General features: G+C 39.7%; 1 protein-coding gene across 7 annotated transcripts in view; it reads left to right on the top strand.

Annotated features, from left to right (window-relative positions):
• Positions 1-21,490, top strand: part of TATDN1 (TatD DNase domain containing 1) — a 61,173-nt gene that overhangs the window by 25,402 nt on the left and 14,281 nt on the right. For all 7 annotated transcript variants that reach the window (XM_009213552.4, XM_003903144.4, XM_009213555.2 and 4 more), the window contains 5 exons: positions 4,624-4,709; positions 4,798-4,838; positions 7,136-7,212; positions 15,553-15,623; positions 17,422-17,548. In XM_009213552.4, the coding sequence (XP_009211816.1) occupies positions 4,624-4,709; positions 4,798-4,838; positions 7,136-7,212; positions 15,553-15,623; positions 17,422-17,548 (402 nt within the window). The remainder of the gene's footprint in view (positions 1-4,623; positions 4,710-4,797; positions 4,839-7,135; positions 7,213-15,552; positions 15,624-17,421; positions 17,549-21,490) is intronic.

The raw sequence follows: 21,490 nt of genomic DNA, 5'->3' as shown, positions 1-21,490 counted from the left end.
GGTGAAGATTTTTTAATCTTTAATGATAAAACATCAAATGACTTGGTTAAAAAAATGGCCAGGTATGGTGGCTCATGCCTGTAATTCCAGCACTTTGGGAGGCCAAGGCAGGCCTGTCACCTGAGATGAGGAATTCAAGACCAGCTTGGCCAACATGGTGAAATCCTGTCTACTAAAAACAAAAATTAGCCGGGCGTGGTAGCGAGCACCTGTAATCCCAGCTACTCGGGAGGCTGAGGCAGCAGAATTGCTTGAACTGGGGAGGTGGAGGTTGCAGTGAGCCAAGATTGTGTGAAGCACCCCCAGCGGAGAAAAAAAAAAAAACCCCCAACAAAAAAAAAAAAAAAAAAAAAAAAAAAAGACACTCTAGTAACAATCACATTTTGATTGTTGTTAAGGACACAAACACCCACGTTCTCTGCCCCTCACTTCTTTTCCCCTAGCGTGTACTTACAGCATGCAATCTTTTCTGTGTACACAGCACTCTGTTTGTTTCAGCACTTAACCACGTTGTACAGAAATGGGTTTTAGGTTATCCCTTCCTCCCCACAACGGACAAGTGTCTTTGAGTTCCTCAGAGGCACACACCAAGGCTTACTCATGGGACAGTTCCATAGCATTTAGCACAGTATTCTCAGCACATGGTAGGTACTTAGTAAATGTCTGTTGAATATTTAATACAAAGGGAAGGTTCTTTTTTATTCCTTTTGAGCAGTGTGGATAAAAAGCCTGTAATTCAACTTTCACTATTGGGTTTATTTTTGGAAGACTTCAGATTTTGGTCTGCACTTTTCTACCATCTGGAACAACCGGTGTATGGTTTGGGTGTTTTGTTTTTGTTTTGTTTTGTTTTGAGATGTATTCTCACTCTGTCCCCCAGACTGGAGTGCAGGCAGTGTGATCTAAGATCACTGCAACCTCCGCCTCCCAGTTCAAGCGATTCTCCTGCCTCCGCCTCCCAAGTAGCTGGGATTACAGGTGCCCATCACCATGCCCAGCTAATTTTCTTGTGTTTTTTGTAGAGATGGGGTTTCACCATGTTGGCCAGGCTGGTTTCAAACTCCAGATCTCAAGTGATCTGCCTGCCTTGGCCTCCCAAAGTGCTAGGGTTACAGGTGTGAGCCACCACGCCCAGCCATGATTTCTTTTTAAGTAAAAATGTAGTCAGGAAAAAGGAGATGTATGAGAAAAGAAAAACAGAAAATTAGGAGGCAAGACAGAAAAATCAATATACAATAGATGTGTCTGAAAAATAATGGTAAGTGAAGGCGGCGTATGACGTTAAAAGGATGAGCTTTGGAATCAGCAGATCTTTTCGTGAGATTTACAACTGCCCTTGATGTCACTTCGTCCCTTTGTGCATCCCCTTTAAAATGGGGAGATTGCTGCCTACCTTTCTTAACATAAGGCACATAAAGCCCATAGTGACATGAGTGGTACATAGTACGTGCACAATCATGGCTGTTATATTATTCATGCTAGAAATATTATCACCCTAAAGGAAGATGCTAGCTATTGCTTTTGTTTGGAACTTTTTAAAGGTTTTGTGGGGTTTTTTTTAAATACTTTTTTCTTGTTTTAGTACCTACACTTTTTCTGGAAAAAGGATTTTTTAAAGACTAAGAAAGAGAAGCAAAGAGTGAAAACAAGGAAGAGGCCTGATGTAGTTATGGAAAGTTTATCCTTTAAGCCATACCCTGTATTTTCAATTTCCTGGCCTTATGCTACATTCCTTTCCTTGTTGCAGTTTAGAGCTCTGTTCTCTTGGATAGGAGGAATTTGCTTTGGGCATTTTTCTTGGGGCTTTAAAATGTTAACGCTGTGCAGGTCTTAAAAACTACAAGAAGAAGATTTTAAAACAATCCTTTGGAGGTTTAGGGGACCGTAGAGATGAGCAATTGAGGCCACGTTGCCATCAAGCAGCTTACAGAGGAGGGATTACTACCTGGGTTGAGGTATACCCATGAAACTCACTGCGCTTTTTGGATTTGCCTTGATCCTAATTAATAGGAACTGCTCCTCTGAAGCTGAACTTTTCCAGCTCTTGTCCTTAGATAGTTAAACCTCAACTGTAAGAAGCAGTAATACAATCAGAAGCTTCACTAAGATGAGCAAATCTAACTCAAGTGGAAAATGATTTTCATTTATAAACTTTAAAAAAATAATAAATGAGTAAAACAGGCAGAGAGGTCTCTCAATAGACGCCAATTCCTACCCTGTAGCTTACGTTGTTATTTCTAGTTACCATGGTGGGTTTTTCTTCTCTAAAGTTGTTTAGATGTTTCTTCTCTAATAGTTGTTTGATGTTTAGTACTAGTTATCCTCAGTTTGTATCATTCGGAATAATTTTTTACTTTTTTATTTTTTTTAATTTATTATTATTTTTTTAACCACATGGCTTCTTTATGATACATAGCTAGCATGAATTCAGGGACCTTTCTTTTCTTGAATTATGTCAAATTCTGTGGGCCCACTGCTTGGGCTTCTGTTATTTTCTTTCTCTTTTTTCTCTGAGACACGGTCTCACTCTGTCATCCAAGCTGGAGTGCAGTGGTGTGATCATGGCTCACCACAGCCTTGACCTCCCAGGCTCAAGCAATCCCCCGACCTCAGCCTCCCAACAACTGGGACTACAGGCACATGCCACCACACCTGGCTAATTCTTGTATTTTTTGTAGAGATGGGGTTTCACCATGTTGCCCAGGTTAGTCTTGAAGTCCTGAGATCAAGCGATCCGCCCACCTCAGCCTCCCAAAGTGCTGGGATTACAGGCGTGGACCACGCATCCAGCTGGCCTGTTATTTTCATAAACTGTACTTTTGCCTACCTTGAGATAGGAAGCTAATTTTCCATCCGACCATTAGATACTGTGAATTTGTAGCTTGGTCATGTGGTTTGGTCCATGAAATTTTGTGTGGAAAAAATAACCAGCATAGTGTAGAGCAGTGCACACAATGAAGAGGACTGCCTGCTGTGTGTAGCCAAAAGCCAAATATATTAGTAAAGTTGACATAATGACTAGAGCACACTTAATTGCTGACATTTGGTTTACTTTAGAGGTTATGGAAATAGTGACTGGTTGTATTATTAAAATATCTTTTTGTCCAAGTTGTCATTAATATTTCCTACACTGCAAAATTTCAGCACTTTGTTAATGAAAGGAAAATATTTTTGTTTATTCTAACCCAGCAGAATCTGAAAAGGAGATTTTAAAACCCAAACATTTGGTAATACAGAGATAGACCACCAATTTTAGGAAGACTGTTTCTATTTTTTTTTATTTTTTTTATTTTTATTTTTTTTGAGACAGAGTGCTGCTCTGTCACCCAGGCTGGAGTGCAAGTAGTGTGACATCAGCTCACTGCAACCTTTGACCCTGGGTTCAAGCGATTCTTGTGCCTCAGCCCATGGAATAGCTGGGATTACAGACGTGTGCCAACACGCTGGCTATTTTTTGTATTTTTAGTAAAGATAAGGTTTCACCATGTTGGCCAGACTGGTCTTGAACTCCTGCCCTCGAGTGATCCACCTACCTTGGCCTCCCAAAGTGCTGGGATTACAGGTATGAGCCACCATGCCCGGCCTGAAGACTGCTTCTTAAGAAGTACATTTCTATTTCTAATTTTAAAATTTAGCATTTTCAAGAGTGCAAAGGGGGCAAAATAGTCCTGCATGTGAGGAAATATGATATAGGAAAATATAGCAAAAGAGGCTTAAGTTAAACAGAGAAATTGTTTCCCCAAATTAAAGGACTTAGAAGAGGTAAGCACATCTAAGAAAATAATAAGCCACCTGTTATCCTGATTCAGTTGAACCTACCATTTGTGAGAACAAGAGGGAGCACTGTGTTGAAGTGAAAAAACAAACAGAATGAACATTCATTATATCCTCTGAATATTGTCATTATACTCTGGGACCAGAAGGAAGCGTCTCGAAAATGTGACAGGTTTTTGCCGTTTAGGCTGGGACTTGGAATGAGAGCACTGAAGTTCTGGTTCCAAGTGGCCATGCCAGGTATTGTTATGTTGGACAAAGTATGACACCAGCTTTTATCCTTGGGTTATTCTGAGGATCAAATGAGACAAAAGTATGTGGTACTTGGAAAAAGCTTCTTATCAAGTACTCTAAGATATTCAGGGCTACCACTTTATCGTGTAATTTTCTTTTTTTAATAGCATAATTGAGTTATTTGCTGTTTAGCAAATACTTAGATTTGGTTTTTGAGGGAAACCTTGTTCATTTTGCCTAGTGGCAGTAACTTCTTTTATAACAGCACATAAAACACTGGTTGCAAAATGGAATAGATTAGCATGCAGTATGAAGCTCTGCCGGGCTTCTCGCTTGGTGAGTTGACTTGCACTGATGGTGCTCCCAGTGGCAAGGGGCCAGTAGATGTTACTTTATGAAAATAATTTTGTAAGCCCAGAAAATGAAGTATTTCTTTCCAAAAATTGTAAGTTATAAAAGCCCTTTGATAAGTCTGATGTGCTTTAAATATTCATGATTATTGTCCTGTAATTTATAGAGAATTAAATACCTTTAACTTAAAAGCTGTTTTGACATCATTACCTTCCTCATGCTAAAATTAAATTTGTAATGAGAATTTTTTTTTGCATTATGCAGATATTTTGAAAAACAATTTGAACTGTCAGAACAAACAAAATTACCAATGTTTCTTCATTGTCGAAACTCACATGCTGAATTTTTGGGTGAGTTAAAACCAAAGTCTCATTTAGAACTTAAGAATTTTGTAGAAATCAAGCTATTTGCTAAAAGTTCTTTGTTTTTAATTTACAGACATAATGAAAAGAAATAGAGATCGCTGTGTAGGGGGAGTGGTAAGTATAAAATTGTCATTTTTAATACAGGTTGAATGTCTCTAATTCAAAAATCCAAATACTCCCAAGTACAAAATACTCCAAAATCTGAAACTTTTTAAGCACTGACATGAGATAGTGACACCTTTGCTTTCTGATTATTCATTGTACATAAATTTAGTTTCATGCACAAAATTATTTAAATTATTTACCTTCAGGGTATGGTATAAGGTGTATATGAAACATAAATGAATTTCATGTTTAGACTTGAGTCCCTTCCCAAAGATTTCTTTTTATGTATATGCAGATATTCCAAAATCTGAAAAAATCTGAAATACGAAACACTTTTGGTCCAACATACTTGGGATAAGGGATACTTAACATTTATGTGACACATAAAGCATCTTGGTTATTAAGGATGGCCCCTAATTCAGATGTCAACATTTAAATTTTTTTTTTAAAAGTAAAAAAAAAAGAAAAACGTGAATTAGATAGAACTCAATAGAATTAGGAGTTTCTTTTCCCATCCTTTGAAAGACATGTAAATTTACTGTTGAATGTATGGGCCAGATGTGGCATAAACACAAGTCAGTTTTAATTATAGTTCCTTTGTTCAAAGTACAAGAATGAGCAAGAATTCCATTCACAAGAAAACCCTGTGAAATTTGGTTTTTGGTTTTTTTTGGGTTTTTTTTTTTGGTTATTGAGAAAGGGTCTGGCTCTGTCATCCAGGCTGAAGTGGAGTGGCACAATCTCAGCTCACTGCAACCTCCACTTCCCCAGGATCAAGCCATCCTCAGCCTTCCCAGTAGCTGGGACTGCAGGCATGCACCACCATGCTCAGCTAATTTTTTTGTATATTTTGTAGAGATGGAGTTTACCATGTTGCCTAGGCTGATCTTGAACTCCTAAACTCAAGCAATCTGTCCACCTTGGCTTCCCGACATGTTGGGATTACAGGTGTAAGCCACTGTGCCCGGCCCTTGAATTCACTTCTACGCAATCTCAGCTCGTCGCAACCTCCACCTCCCGGGTTCAAGCGATTCCCGTGCCTCAGCTTCCCAAGTAGCTGGGACTACAGGCGCGCACCACCACGCCTGGTTAATTTTTTGCATTTTAGTAGAGACGGGATTTCACCATGTTGGCCAGGATGGTCTTGATCTCCTGACCTTGTGATCTGCCCACCTCGGCCTCCCAAAGTGCTGGGATTACGGTTTATGCTTTTTAAGCAACAGTCTCACCCATTTATAAGAATTTCTTCAGCCTTGTCTCTTTTCTTTTTATTTTTGAGACAGAGTTTCACTCTTGTTGCCCAGACTGGACTGTAATGATGCGATCACAGCTCAACGCAACCTCCGCCTCCTGGGTTCAAGCAGTTCTGCCTCCGGCCTCCCGAGTAGTTGGGATTATAGGCATGCGCCACCACACCTTGCTAATTTTGTATTTTTAGTAGAGATGGGTTTTCTCCACATTGGTCAGGCTGGTCTCGAACTCCCAACCTCAGGTGATCCACTGGCCTCAGCCTCCCAAAGTGCTGAGGTTACAGGCATGAGCCATCGCACCTGGCCCAGCCTTGCCTCTTAAAAGTAATTTCTCTTCTAGAAAAAAGTATTCTTGGCCGGGCATGGTGACTCACCCCTGTAATCCCAGCACTTTGGGAGGCCGAGGCGGGTGGATCACCTGGGATCGGGAGTTCGAGACCAGCCTGAACAACATGGAGAAACCCCCTCTCTACTAAAAAAAAAATACAAAATACAAAATTAGCCAGGCATGGTGGCGCATGCCTGTAATCCCAGCTACTCAGGAGGCTGAGGCAGGAGAATCGCTTGAAGCAGGGAGGCGGAGGTTGCGGTGAGCCAAGATCACGCCATTGCACTCCAGCCTGGGCAACAAGAGTGAAACTCCATCTTAAAAAAAAAAAAAATTCCTCTAACAGAAAATTCATCAGTATTTTAAAACGTGTTTTAAATGGTGCCATAAAATTTCTAAGCTTTCCTCATGTTTTTGCCTAAGAATATGTCTATTCCTAAACCCCTTCCTGGAGCTTCTGCACTAATGCTAGTGTGGAGACTGCAACACTGCAACTCTGAAGAAATTCTCAGCAGCTAACGTTTTGCATCATGTCACTGGAGATGATGACTGGTTATAATTGTGAAATCTGATACGAAAATAAAAATTATAGGGACTACCACCTTTGAAATCCTGAGGTCCAAAAACTTACAGGGATCTATATTTTTGCCTACAAAGTCTTATTAATGTTATTTAGAATTTCAAAGAGTAATTACTATAATAATAAAATTATACCTGTATGTCCCCAGGTGCATTCATTTGATGGTACCAAGGAAGCAGCAGCTGCTTTGATTGATTTGGATCTTTATATAGGATTTAATGGTTGGTACGTTCTTAGGTTGTTTTGTTTTTAACTTTTATTTAAGCAGATTTCTTAAATCGTTTTACAGTGAATTGCTGATGAAGACGATTTTCATTAAAGTTTGTGTGTGTTTACACTGATCTTTGCTGGGAATTTCAGTAATTATGTAAGAAATTAAACAGTACATTACGATTACAAGTTAAAGCTCAAAAGTTATAGACTAGTACATTATGTCCTAATAATGAAAAATTATTTTGTGTTGAGATCAGCAGCTAGCTTTCTCTGGTAATCCAATTTATTCTCAGATCATTTGATCCCTTGAAAATGTGTTCATAGCATTATGTATACATATGCACGTCATGTCTGACTGTGGACGAAAGGTTATTCTATGACAGTCATACATCTCTGCAGGCAAAGAAACCGAGGCTCAAATAAATTAGGAAACAGGTATAGAGTTTCTCCAAGTATGAGAACCCATGTCCTCTGGCTTCTCACTCTGTGACCTTTCTGCTGTTATATCACACTAAACTTTACACACTCAGTACACTCAGCTAGCACAGCTAGGTCCCTGGGTTTGTTTTGTCAAATATGTAAGAGCTTCGACCAGTGTCTTTTCACAGGATATCAATGTATCCCATTAATCAGTTGCAAAATAGTATAAGACTTTCTGTCCTTCAATGTCTCATACCCTTAAAGTTATTGTGTTTCCAATTGCATTATTTTTGACTAAAATCTAGGGAAATAGAATCATGGAATTACGTATTTGCTCTAGAGTTCAAAGTTTAAATGTCTAAGCTGCTTTCATATTTAAAGGTTTAAATAACTTTAAAATTAATATGCAAGGGAATATATGCATAGTGATTAAAAAGTCAAGTAGTACTCACAGATATAAACAAATATCAGAGTCCCCCCAGCATGACCTTACCCCAGGTCAGTTGTTCTAGCGGCAACAATTTTGCTATTTGTCGCCATATTTCTAAATAATATCCATATACTATTGTCTCTTGATTCATCCCCTGTGTCTATTCTCATTGGGGTGTATGAGCACGTTAGTTTTTATATCCCGTACTAATTCCCTACCTCCATTATTCTCTGCATATCACTCTCAGTGTCATCATTTCAGAATTTTTGGTTATATGCATACTCAATGTTTTCATTATTATGTCTCTATAAATGTTTCATTATTATTTCTATATAAGTATATAATTTCACAGAGCTATGCCAAGTATGAGAGGGTTTCAAGTTTTTTGGTTTTTTTGTTTTTTTTTTTTTTAAGATAGGGACTTGCTCTGTAGCCCAAGCTGGAATGCCGTGGTGTGATCACAACTCTGCAGCCTTGACCTCGCGGGCTCAAGCAACCCTCCCACCTCAGCCTCCTGAGTAGCTGGGATTACTGGTGCATGCCACCACACCCAGCTATTTTTTACATTTTAAGTTGAGACGGGATCTTGCTATGTGCCCAGGCTGGGCTTCAAGTTTAAGAAAGCCAGGTAAATAAAAATATGAGGGAGGTTAATCCAGGAAAACAAAAAGTAGTACAAGAAATGTTAAGCACGGTATACCACATGAGCAAACTTGTCTAGATACAATAGTTCCATCAGTTGCAGACCCTTCCATCTGTCTGTTTCAGTTTGGGCTAGTTCCTATTTTTAGATCCCATGTATTCCTTGTGTGTTTGTTTTAGTGGAACACATTCTACAACATCCTCTGAGGACGTTTTCATGGGAATTAAGTTTCTTGAGATTTTGCATGTTTGAAAATGAATTTTTTTTTTTTGCTCTTCCTCTTTCAAGTTAGCCTGGGTAGTTAATGAAAGGGGAGAGAACCCCACTTTCAATTGATAGTTTCTCCGTGCATAAAATTCAAGATCAGAAATCATTTTCATTGAAAATTTATACTGTTCCATCAGTAGGTTCTATGTTGATGAAAAGTTGCTACTCTGATTCCTAATCCTTTACCTGTGACCTAGTTTTCTTCTCTTGTGAAAGGTTTTAGTTTTTCATCTCTGATGTGAAATTTCACGGAGGTGTGTGTTGATGGTTTTCATCATGCCTAGTGTTGCTTTTTCATTACCCCTTCCAGTGGGGGTCTCATCTTTACCCATCCTTGGAATTTGATTTTTCTTTTCTATTCTTTTCTTGGGCATACCAGACTGATAACTTCCATTGTTTCCCTCCTTCCAAAAAAAGTGCTATATTTTGTAACCCTTTTTATGAAATTTACTTCAGCGTTTTTCAATTTCTGAACACTATTCTTATACTACAGTGTCTTCTCATCTCTCGAAAGGCATGAACTATAAAGTGACTTTCTGCTTGTCTTCCTGCATTTGTTTCCTCACAGTCACCTCTTCTTCTTTCCTTTGGTCTCTGTGATGATGGAAACTTTCTTCAAATGTCAGGCAGTCCTCACTGTCTATTTAAAAAAAAATGCCATTTGGAAGCTCTCTAGAAGGCATTCCAGCAACTGGCAGACTCAGATGGCCAACTGACTTTTTGCTAGGGATTCCCAAATATCAGTTTGTAGAGATCTTTTTCTGGGTTGGTTCAGTTTCTCCAGAAAGGGATCTTGTGTTCTCTGCTGGAAAAGTGAGGAACAGTGGAGGGAAGGGGTTTATAAATGTCCCTGACAGTGTTTTGGAGCAGGATGGGTTAGAGGGTCTTCCTGTTCAGTGGGCTGCCCCGGTCTCCATGCTTAGGCCTGTGCCTGATGCCTGTACTCCTCTGTGCTTGTTGTTCTCCACCTGTTTCTGATGTAGGTTCTCTTGAGACCCAGCACCTCTTTCTCTGCACCAAGTCACAGATATGTAACCTAGGAATCCCATCTATCTTCTCTTGAAGTTTTCTCAAACAATCTCCATTTCAGTCCCTGCCTTACTCCACTTTCTAGGGACTATATCTGCTTCTGGGTTTGCTTGTCTTTCTCTCCAGGCACATAGCATTTAAGTCACTTGGCACTTAAACACTGGTCGTTTATCATTTCTCCGTCCACTTTCAACTTTATATGTTGTGATTTGGGGTAACATATGTCTCCTAGTTTCATTTTTAAAAATCCTGCTTTTCTCCTTGTAAGTTTTTTTTAAGAGAAGGGGGTAGAAGATCTTTATTTCACCAACTTAAAACCATTAATTCTTAGATTTTTTTTTTTTTTTTTTTTTTGAGACCAGGGTCTCACTCTGTCTCACAAGCTGGACGACTTACTGCAGCCCCAACCTCCTGGGCTCAAGCAATCCTCCCAAGTATAATAGCTGAGACCACAAGCTCCTATCACCATGGTTGGCTAATGTCTGTACTTTTTGTTGAGATGGGGTTTCACTATGTTGCCCAGGCTGGTCTCAAACTCCTGAGCTCAGGCTGTCCACCTGCCTCTGCCTTCCAAAGTGCTTGGATTACAGGCATGAGGCACCATACCTGGCTCCTGTCTTAGATATTTCTAAATGATTTTGAGTTTATTATGATGTTGCTTTAAGCTAATCACAAAAGATTCTTTTCTCCTACATTAATATTAGCTTCAGAATTAATGGGTTAGTCATTTATTAAAGTGAATGTTTATATTCTTATTTTGAAATCTATTCATTGTCATCTTAATCTGAGTCTCTGAGATGTGATAACTTAATCCACTTATAATATAACTTAATATAACTTAATATGATAACTTATCATAATATAACTTAATCCACATATCACATAAAGTCTTTGGTTCCTAAAAGTTAAATTAGAATTTTTCCCCCAAGAAAATGGGAAGATGGCCGGGCACCGTGGCTCACACCTATAATCCCAGCACTTTGGGAGGCTGAGGTGCGTGGTTCACAAGGTCAGGAGTTCAAGACCAGCCTGGCCAATATGGTAAAACCCCATCTCTACTAAAAATACAAAAATTAGCTGGGGTGGTGGCAGGCACCTGTAGTCCCAGCTAGTCGGGAGGCTGAGGCAGGAGAATCGCTTGAACTCGGGAGGCGGAGGTTTCAGTGAGCCGAGATCACGCCACTGCACTCCAGCCTGGGCGACAGAGCGAGACTCTGTCTCAAAAAAAAAAAGAAAATGGGAAGATGTATTTCAGACTTGACTTCAGAATCGTGTAGTTGCTCATCATTAAATGGGAAACCTTATTAAACAGAAATACTGGCTTCTCTTTAAAATATTTATTAGTATATATATTTGGGCAAATTTTTACAGTCATAGGATAGACGTAGAAGAATATTAAGCTAATCAGACATGATTTAGTGAGATCAGAAATACAAATCTAAAAATTTAGTGAAAGTTTTAAATCGGCCGGGTGCAGTGGCTCACACCTGTAATCCCAGCACTTTGGGAGGCCGAGGCGGGCGGATCATGAGGTCAGGAGATTGAGACCATCCTGGCTAACACAGTGAAACCCCCTCTGTACTAAATATACAAAAAATTAGCCGGGCAAGGTGGCGGGCGCCTGTAACCCCTGCTACTTGGGGGGCTGAGGCAGGAGAATGGCGTGAACCCTGGAGGCAGAGCTTGCAGTGAGCCGAGATCACACTACTGCACTCCAACCTGGGTGACAGAGCGAGACTCTGTCTTAAAAAAAAAAAAAAAAAAAAAAAGAAAGAAAAAAAAAGAAAACTTTTAAATATACTATCCATACCAACCACATCAATATATTTTACAAAATATCTATATTAACCAAGCTGGCTGAAAATAATAATTTTTTTTTCCTAGAGAGCACCAATTGCTACTTAATGTCAAACTAATGACATCCCACCCACCCCTCCTAAAATCCTACTAAAATAAAATTATAGATATTGAAAAAGGAAAGAATCTATAATAGCAAAGAAAAAAGGCCAGTTTTTTGCTAATAAATGTTCTGTAGCTGGGTAAGCCCAGGAGTTCAAGTGATGCTCCTGCCACAGCATCCTCAGTAGCTAGAGCTACAGGTATAACCAGTCTGGGTAACTTAACGAGACCCCCATCTCTTAAATTTAAAAAAAAAAAAAAAAAAGAAGAGGCCAGGCACAGTGGCTCACGCCTGTAATCCCAGCACTTCAGGAGGCCGAGGCAGGCAGATGACAATGTCAGGAGTTTGAGACCAGTCTGGCCAACATAGTGAAACCCTGTCTCTACAAAAAATTAGCCAGGTGTGGTAGTGGGCACCTGTAATCCCAGCTACTTGGGAGGCTGAGGCAGGAGAATTGTGTGAACCCAGGAGGCAGAGGTTGCAGTGAATCGAGATTGCGCCATTGCACTCCAGCCCAGGTGACAGTGAGACACTCCGTCTGTTCTGTGGATTTCTGAAGACGGGTAAAACTGAAAGAGAAAGCTTAGATTACACCACTAAGGGGCCTCAGAAGAGATGGGAGCAAGTCTGGCAAACAAAATCCAATAGGGGGGAATTTAAGCTTAGAATTAGTGTGAAATAGGACTACAAAGGATGATCAATTGAGGGCCTATATAGAGAAAAGATCTCACTCCCATATCCACTCCTGTGCATAGAGGACAAAAGTAGTAAACATTTACACAAGGGCCAGGGGCAGGGGTTTTCTTAAGAAAATTGAAAAAACTATGGTGAGGACTAAGGCTTGAAGTGCTTATTATCAATCCACAAAGGAAAGCATTTAGAGAACCATGAGCCTAACAATTAGCTCCCTATACTCTTACCTTTAAATGTAGTTTCATAATATACCCTCTCCCACAAGAAGGTCTCACTAAGAATCCCCACTCAGAGAAGAGAACTGGTAGTAAAACAGTCCTGCTTTCACAAAAGCAAAGGAAACGCAACACTAGCAACCTCCCTAAATATAAATGGATATCCAAGGACCACCAGACAAATGCGGTGAACCAGAAGCATGAAAGAAAAGGGCCAAGATAAATAGAAAACCTAACCCCAGTGAGACCCAACATAGTGGGATTTGAGATGTTACGCACATGAAATATGAACAGAATGATAAAAGAATAGAGCTCCTTACATAAATGAATGGTGATGTTAAAATAATAGCACCAATGGAAGAAGTTAGGGAATCAACACATTTGACAGAAAGATACATATTTTCTGTACAAACTACATATATTTGAGCAATCAAGTAATAGACATAGAGAATTTTCGTTTTATGGAAGTACTCTAATAAGTAAAGGGCTGATAGTATTATATCAACATTTTGTAGCTCCTGGTGAATTATGCATTGGGCATCCATGGCTGCCTTAGATCACAAAAATAGAACCAGATATATGCCTGTAGATGAAAGATCACACCACCACCTATGAAATGGTCTTCCCCCAAAAACATCCAACCCAAATCTTATCCAGCCTGTAGATGGTACTCTAGATCTCCTATAAGAAATACAGAGGGCAGGCTAGGTGCGGTGGCTCGTGCCTGTAATCACTTTGGGAGGCTGAGGTGGGTGGATCACCTGAGGTCAAGAGTTTGAGACCAGCCTGGCCAAATGGTGAAACCCCCTCTCTACTAAAAATACAAAAATGAGCCGGGCGTGGTGGCAGGCACCTGTAGTCCCAACTACTCGGGAGGCTGAGGCAGGAGAATGGCTTGAACCCGGGAGGTGGATGTTGCAGCGAGCTGGGATTTTGCCAACACACTCCAGCCTGGGCAACAGAGTGAGACTCCGTCTCAAAAAAAAAAAAAAATACAGAGGGCAGAGGAGCCTGTTAAACTGGAACACAGATAAAATCAGCAAAATCAAGACTAGGGCACTGCACAGGGTGAACAGCTTGGTTTCTTCAACAAATAAATTTGAAGGGGGAAAAGATGCAGGAGATTTTAATAGGTTGAGACTTTAGAAGACAATGACCAATTGCAATGTGTAGGCCTCTCATTTGTGTCCTAATTTAATCAAACTTAAAAAGAATGTATGCCTCTGAGACCACTGGAAATTTGAATACTAGAAGATTTGGGTTTTTCTTAAATATGATAATTGTATTGTGGTTGCATTTTTTAAAGAGAATCGTTATGCTCAAAGATACATGCTGAAACATCCTGAATTAAATGCTGAAATATTAGAACTGTACATTTCGAATTTCCTTTTAAAATAATACAGGAGAGAGTAGGGGTAAGTGGATGGAACAGGATTGTCCTGTGTTGATGATTGATGGGGCTGGGTGATAACTATATGAGAAGTCCATATTACCTAATTTAATGTATATCTTAAATGCTTTGTAATAACAAATGCTGAAATTAAAAATGCTACATAAGGAAGCAACCAAGATGTTCCTCAGTAGGTGAATAGATAAACTGTGGTATATCCAGTGGAATATTATTCAATGCCAAAAGAAATGAACTATCAAGCATGAAAAACATGGGATTTTAATGTGTATTTTCAAGTGAAAGAAGACACCCTGAAAAAGACTACATACTGTATAGTTCAAACTGTGTGACAGTCTGGAAAAGGCAAAACTATGGAGACGGTTCAAAAATAAGGGGTTAGAGAGAAGGAGGGATGAATAGGCAGACCACAGATTTTTAAGACCATGAAACTACTCAGTATGATACAATGGTAGATAGACGTAATTGCGTATTTGTCCAAACCCACAGAACACATGACACCAAGTGAACCCTAATGTAAACTGTAAACTGTGGGTTTTGGGTGACAATTTTGTGTCAAGGTAGGTTCATCAATGACAAACGTACCTACCATTATGGTGTGGAATTTTGAGAGTGGGGACACATGGTTGGGGAATCTCTACACTTTTTATTGCTGTAAACCTAAAACTGCTCTAAAAAATTAATTTGTGGTTACAAAAATTGTGTTTTTAAAGTAATACAAGAGCAGTATTCGTTGCCATCACATTATATGCTACACCATCCCAAACCTCACTGCCACATTACAGGAAGCATTTATGTTTGCATTCATGGATCTTTGAGTCAGCTGGGTTTTGGCTGATAGAGGCTCAGGCAGCCATAGCAAGACTTGAGGCCAAAGCCAGATTCAAGGAGTAGAGTTCATCCTACAAAGAAACCATGGCAAGGGTGCAGATACATAATTCTGCTCAAGTAGAGTGAAGAATCTGTCTTGGGCTAAAAATGGAAAATTCAGGAAACGAACGTTAACAGCCTTAGGAGCACCTCTAAGTTATGCAAATTACTCAGAAGCAAATGAATTCTTTTTTAAAAAAGTTAAATTTTACTTAGACTGATACGGAATGCTGTTGGAAACCAACTAATAAGCATGGAAAATTGCATTCCCGGAAGGCAGATAGGGTTAAAATAGATCTTAATCTGGATTGTTGAAGTATGGTAGTGTGCAAATACTTTCTAAAGTATACTGAAAACAAAATGCTATGGGGTTTTGGATTGGTCTTGTAGTACTTTAGACAAGTTGTGATATGAAAAAAGGTATTCGTTAATTGCTGCCTTTTAAAATAAATATATGTATACACTTCTTTTTTTAAGTTCACTGAAAACTGAAGCTAATTTGGAAGTTTTGAAGTCAATTCCTAGTGAAAAATTAATGATTGAGACAGGTAAGTTTGTTTTCAGAACTTTGTTTCATATTAAACCATACCAAACAAAAAAGAAAAAGAAATTTGACTTCAAACTTTAAGTGGACAAGTATTTTAAAACAGCATGCTCAACCTCAACAATTGTGCTTTCCAGAAGATCTTTGGGGGTTATTAATGGAAAAATATATGCAAATGATTTTTTTCAATTTTAGAAGTTTGCTATGTCTAAGCACTTAGAAAATGAGATGTTAGACTATAACTCAGGAGGGCGGGTGTGGTGGCTCACGCCTGTAATCCCAGCACTTTGGGAGGCCAAGGTGGGTGGATCACGAGGTCAGGAGATCGAGACCATCCTGGCTAACATGGAGAAACCCCATCTCTAATAAAAATACAAAAAATTAGCCGGGCATGGTGGCAGACACCTGTAGTCCCAGCTACTCGGTGAGCCGAGATTGTGCCACTGCACTCCAGCCTGGGTGACAGAGTGAGACTCCATATCAAAAATAAATAAATAAATAAATATATATATATATATGTATGTATATGTAACTCAGGAGGTTGTAGTTACAAGTACATAAACAAGGGGCCTTGACTAAGCACATCACACTTCCAAGTTTCAAAATCTGTTCAGAATTTTGTTTACACAATGTCTTTATAATGGCTTAATTCTACAGCACTTTTTACAGTGCGACAATTTATACTGGTTTAGTATAAGGATTTTAGAATCTGTTGCCTCTTAAAACAAGGTGAGGCCAGGCGCGGTGGCTCACGCCTGTATTCCTAGCACTTTGGGAGGCCGAGGTGGGCGGATCACCTGAGGTCAGAAGTTCAAGACCAGCCTGACCAACATGGAGAAACCACATCTCTACTAAAAATACAAAATTATCCGGGCATGGTGGCACATGCCTGTAATCCCAGCTACTTAGGAGGCTGAGGCAGGAGAATTGCTTGAACTCGGAAGGCGGAGGTTGCAGTGAGCTGAGATCGCGCCATTGCACTCCAACCTGGGCAACAACGGCGAAACTCCATCTCAAAAAAAAAAAAAAAAATTACAAAAAATTAGCTGGGCGTGGTGGCACATGCCTGTAGTCCCAGCTACTCAGAAGGCTGAGGCACAAGAACCGTTTGAACCTGGGAGACAGAGGTTACAATGAGCCGAGATTGCGCCACTGCACTCCACCCTTCGAGACAGTGAGACTCCATCTCAAAAAAATAATAAATAAGGTAAAAAGCTAAAACTTTCTATCTAAACCCTGTCAAGGCTGTCCTTATACCATGGACTTTAGGAAAATCAAGACTGAGCCTTTCTGGAGAAATCACGTTCATTTCCTTGGGCAGTCAGGAAAACAAAATGATTTGATTAAAAGTACGATGCTTGTAAAATGTGTAAACTATTGTAATTCTTTATTTAAAAATATTCAAAACCAATTTCACATTCAGTAAAGATGGAAATTTGTTTAACTTATGTAAACCTCACTACATGCATAGCGAAAAAGATTTTGAAAACAGAAAAAAAATCTGTTTAAATGTTTTCATGTTGTTACACAATTATATTTAAGGTTTAGGTCTTTTTTTTAAAGCATGCTGCACACCAACAATGCTAGCAGAAAAAAGGAATAAAAGTGAGTTTTAGAAGGTATTTAAGATGCAATTCAAGAATTTGTGCTTTTCTTAGAACTGTTTTCTGTTGCAATAATTGTGCCATTTTGGAAGCTCAATCATGGTTTATCATTTACAGGTTATGTATTAGTTCGATAATGGTCATAAAAAATTTTTTTTAATGTAAAGCCCTTAAGAGACACTTTCTTTGCTTAACTAGATGCACCTTGGTGTGGAGTCAAAAGTACACATGCTGGATCAAAATACATAAAAACTGCATTTCCTACCAAAAAGAAGTGGGAAAGTGGGCACTGCTTAAAAGACAGAAATGAACCCTGCCACATAATGTGAGTATTTTGCTTTCACGGTCTTCAAAATCATTAGTCAACCACCAGATGCCACTTACAAAATGAACGCAAGGGACAGAATTAAAATTTTGCAAAATCCAAGTGAAGTTCAGGTTCAAGGCCGCCATATTAATGCAGTGATTTGGAGGAATTTGTATACCTAGTTTAAGTCCCATTCTCACTGCAACTTCCTGCTACTCTTTGGTAACAAGAAAGCCTTAGCAGAATATTTTGGATTTAAATGATTTGACAGCCGCTATAAATCTAAGAAATAACACATTTCTTTAAGCCTCAGAACAAAAGGATAAGTGATCTTAAGGACGAACCCCTTTTTCCAAATCAAAGGGGGTAGATGCCCTTTTTCCAATCAAAGGGGGTGGGACTTTAGCACATTTTATTTCCTAAAAAAGCAGCAGATCAGAATCATCTTTTAAATTGTGATGTATAGCACAGGTGAAAAGAGGGACTATTATCCATCTGTCAAAGAGCTGTAAAGGTAACCAACAGGAAAAGGTGGTTATATCATTTTAATGGGTACTTAATCCAATTTATTTTGTTTGCACAGATAATTTAATCTAGATTATATCAGTCTTACATAATTTATCAGTTCAGACAATTGGGCATACTTATAACACATTCACAAAAACTAATTGGTACTGTGTCTTCATGAGGGGTAAAAAAGAAAACAAAATAGATTGTTGCTTTTAAGACTATTCATTGCATATGCACCATCTTTTGTTTTCAGTAGTTTTTAACAGGAAAATAGTATTAGAAGATAAGCCAGATCTAATATCCAGCAGGCAGAACAGTGAAGAATTACTCTATAAAAATACGTTTGAAAGGTTCTTTTCCTTTATTAACATGCTTCAGCTGACAAAGTCTTTAAAACTGAAGCAGCCAGGCAGGGTGGCCTACGCCTGTATCCCAGCTACTTGGGAAGACTGCTTGAGCTCAGGAGTTCAATATCAGCTCAGGCAACATAGGGAGACCCCTGTCTCTAAAGAAGTAACAAAAATTTTAAAAAATAAAGAAATGTAAGTACTTGCAAATTCAGTGATGAAACAGTATTTCTAAATACTGTTTTGGGGGACCATCTCACTCTGTTGCCCAGGCTGGAGTGCAGTGGAGTGATCTTGGCTCACTGCAACCTCCGCCTCCCAGTTCAAGCAATTCTCCTGCCTCAACCTCCCAAGTAGCTGGAACTATAGGCACGTGCCACAACACCGTTAATTTTTGTATTTTTAGTAGAGACGGGGTTTTGCCATGTTGGCCAGGCTGGTCTCAAACTCCTGACCTCAGCCTCTCAAAGTGCTAGGATTATAGGCATGAGCCACCACACCCAGCCAATTTTTGGGGGATCTAAGAGGACACTAGAGAAAAGAAACTGTTATTTTGCCAGCAGCCAGCTTACAGGAAGTAGTTGCCAACAGTGTATCCAAGTCAGTTTTTTATATTTCTTTAATCTTGTATAAGATTATAGCTGTTGACTTTAGCTATACATTTGCAAGACAAAATTTCAAGGTGTTTTTAAATGTAGACTGTTTAAGAACTATGAAGGCTGGCCGGGCATGGTGGCTTACATCTGTAATCCCAGCACTTTGGGAGGCTGAGGCAGGCAGATCACCTGAGGTCAGGAGCTTGAGACCAGCCTGGCCAAGATGGTGAAATCCCATGTCTACTAAAAATACAAAATTAGCCAGGCCTGGTGGCAGATGCCTGTAATGCCAGCTACTCGGGAGGCTGAGGAAGGAGAATCACTTGAACCCAGGAGGCGGAGGTTGCAGTAAGCAGAGACCGCGCCATTGCACTCCAGCCTGGGTGACAAGAGCGAAACTCCGTCTCAAAAAAAAAAAAAAACTGTGAAGGCTTCATGAATACCTGCTCTTCAGTTAGCTGCAGAGCTTAGGAAAATTTAGCATCTGCAAGCTGAAAAGATTTAAACCACATTTCAAAAATACACAATCATCTGATCTACTGCTAATTATGAGTTGGCAAGTTAATTCCTACTTACAAAGTCATTTTATCAACCTCCATTCTGTTAACAATTTTACATTCTAATTATGTTTATAGAAGTCTTTTAGATATAAGTTGTTTGCAACAGATATTTTGGAGCCCCTGCCCAATATGTCAGGAAAGGTACAAGTTACTAAGGCTACACAGAAGAACCAAGACCTGTCTTTATCCATCCACCTGTGCCTGGCACTTTAGATAAGGCATTCAGTGAGTCCGGCGAAGACCCCTGCCCTCCTGGAGCAAATAAGCAGACAGAGTCCAAGATAGTAGTGCTGTTATACAAATAGGAATATATGACCAAGACCATAGGGCACATCAACTGTCTGCTTTGAGGGGAAATAGGAGAGAGCTACACCGAGGTGACATTTCAGTTGTTTACTAGGCGTGACTGGGAGTTAGGTCAGAGAAAGACAAACACCTGGAGCAAAGGCAGACTGCAGAAGGGCCTGGCTAATCCAGAGGAACAAGTGTGGCAGAAAGTGGGATGCACAGGGTAAGTGGAAGAAGTCAAGTCTGGGAAGGTAGAGTGAGCCCAGATTGTGAGGCCTTTTATATGCCAGCATTTTGCTTAGATTTTATCACTACCCAAAGGATTTTAAGCAGGACAGTAGCAATTATTTTTTTTTTAAGCTATAACTGGTATCAGTATGGGGAGGGGCTGGAAAGGAAATAGTGGCAGGAATCATACAGATCTTGTAAGACTTTAAAAACCTTTGCCTGGCTGGGCGCAGTGGCTCACACCTGTAATCCTACCACTTTGGGAGGCGAGGCAGGCAGATCACTTGAGGTCAGGAGTTCAAAACCAGCCTGGCCAATGTGGAGAAGCCCTGTCTCTACTAAAAATACAAAAAAATAGCCGGGCATGGTGGTGGGCGCCTGTTATCACAGCTACTCGGGAGGCTGAGGCAGGAGAATCACTTGAACCTGAGAGGCAGGGGTTATAGTGAGCCAAGATCACACCACTGCACTCCAGCTTGGACCACAGTGTGAGACTCTGTCTCAAAAAAAAAAAAAAAAAAGCAAAACCTGTGCCTACTGTAAAAGTGCCACACTAAACAAAAGCCACTAAATTCTCAGGGATATTAAACAACTTTATATTCATTTTGGAGTAACTGCAGCTTTGACCACTGAAGATGTATGGAAACAGCATGGCTTGGCTACAGAAGGGTTATTCAAAGATTTCCATAAACTGCATTATCAAATAGTAAAATAGGATGTCCTAAGCTCCAATAGATTTCCTTTTTTTGGTGGGGGGGACAGTCTCTCGCTCTGTTGACCAGGCTGGAGTGCAGTGGCACAATCTCAGCTCACTGCAACCTCCACCTCCCAGGTTCAAGCAATTCTCCTGCCTCAGCCTCCCGAGTAGGTGGGACTATAGGCCTCCACCACCACGCCTGGCTAATTTTTTGTGTTTTAGTAGAAGTAGGGTTTCACTGTGTTGCCCAGGCTGATCTCAAACTCTTGAGCTCAATCTGCCCGCCTTGGCCTCCCAAAGTGCTGTGATTACAGGCATGAGCCACCACACCCGGCCCAATAGATTTCTTATAAATTAATTTCAATAAAATTGCTATGCAATATAATCTTAGCAAAGCTGCTGTGACCTTCAAAACTGTGTCATCAGCAGCACTAATCAAGAGTTCCAATTCTGAGTGCATACAGAGGGACATTTGGTAGTTTCTGAAGAAACATGGATTTTCACTGTCTTAATTTAAATGTTAATAGATTTGCTTTCAGCATATCTTGACTGTCAGATAAAAATTCAGCATAATGTTTGCTTTGTATAAACATCAAGCAAGGCTTTTGAAAGTCACTATTACAAAACAATTTTTTAAATTCCTATTAATCTTAGATCTCCATCCTTAATTCCTTTAGGTGTTAACATTTAAGATACCCACTAAGGGAACAAAAAGCTTGGGCAAAGAATATTTA

Source organism: Papio anubis, chromosome 8 (genome assembly GCF_008728515.1).
Source record: "Papio anubis isolate 15944 chromosome 8, Panubis1.0, whole genome shotgun sequence".
Taxonomy (NCBI): domain Eukaryota; kingdom Metazoa; phylum Chordata; class Mammalia; order Primates; family Cercopithecidae; genus Papio; species Papio anubis.
Note: the sequence above shows the minus strand (reverse complement) of the source record. Positions and strands in the feature narration are given on the sequence as shown.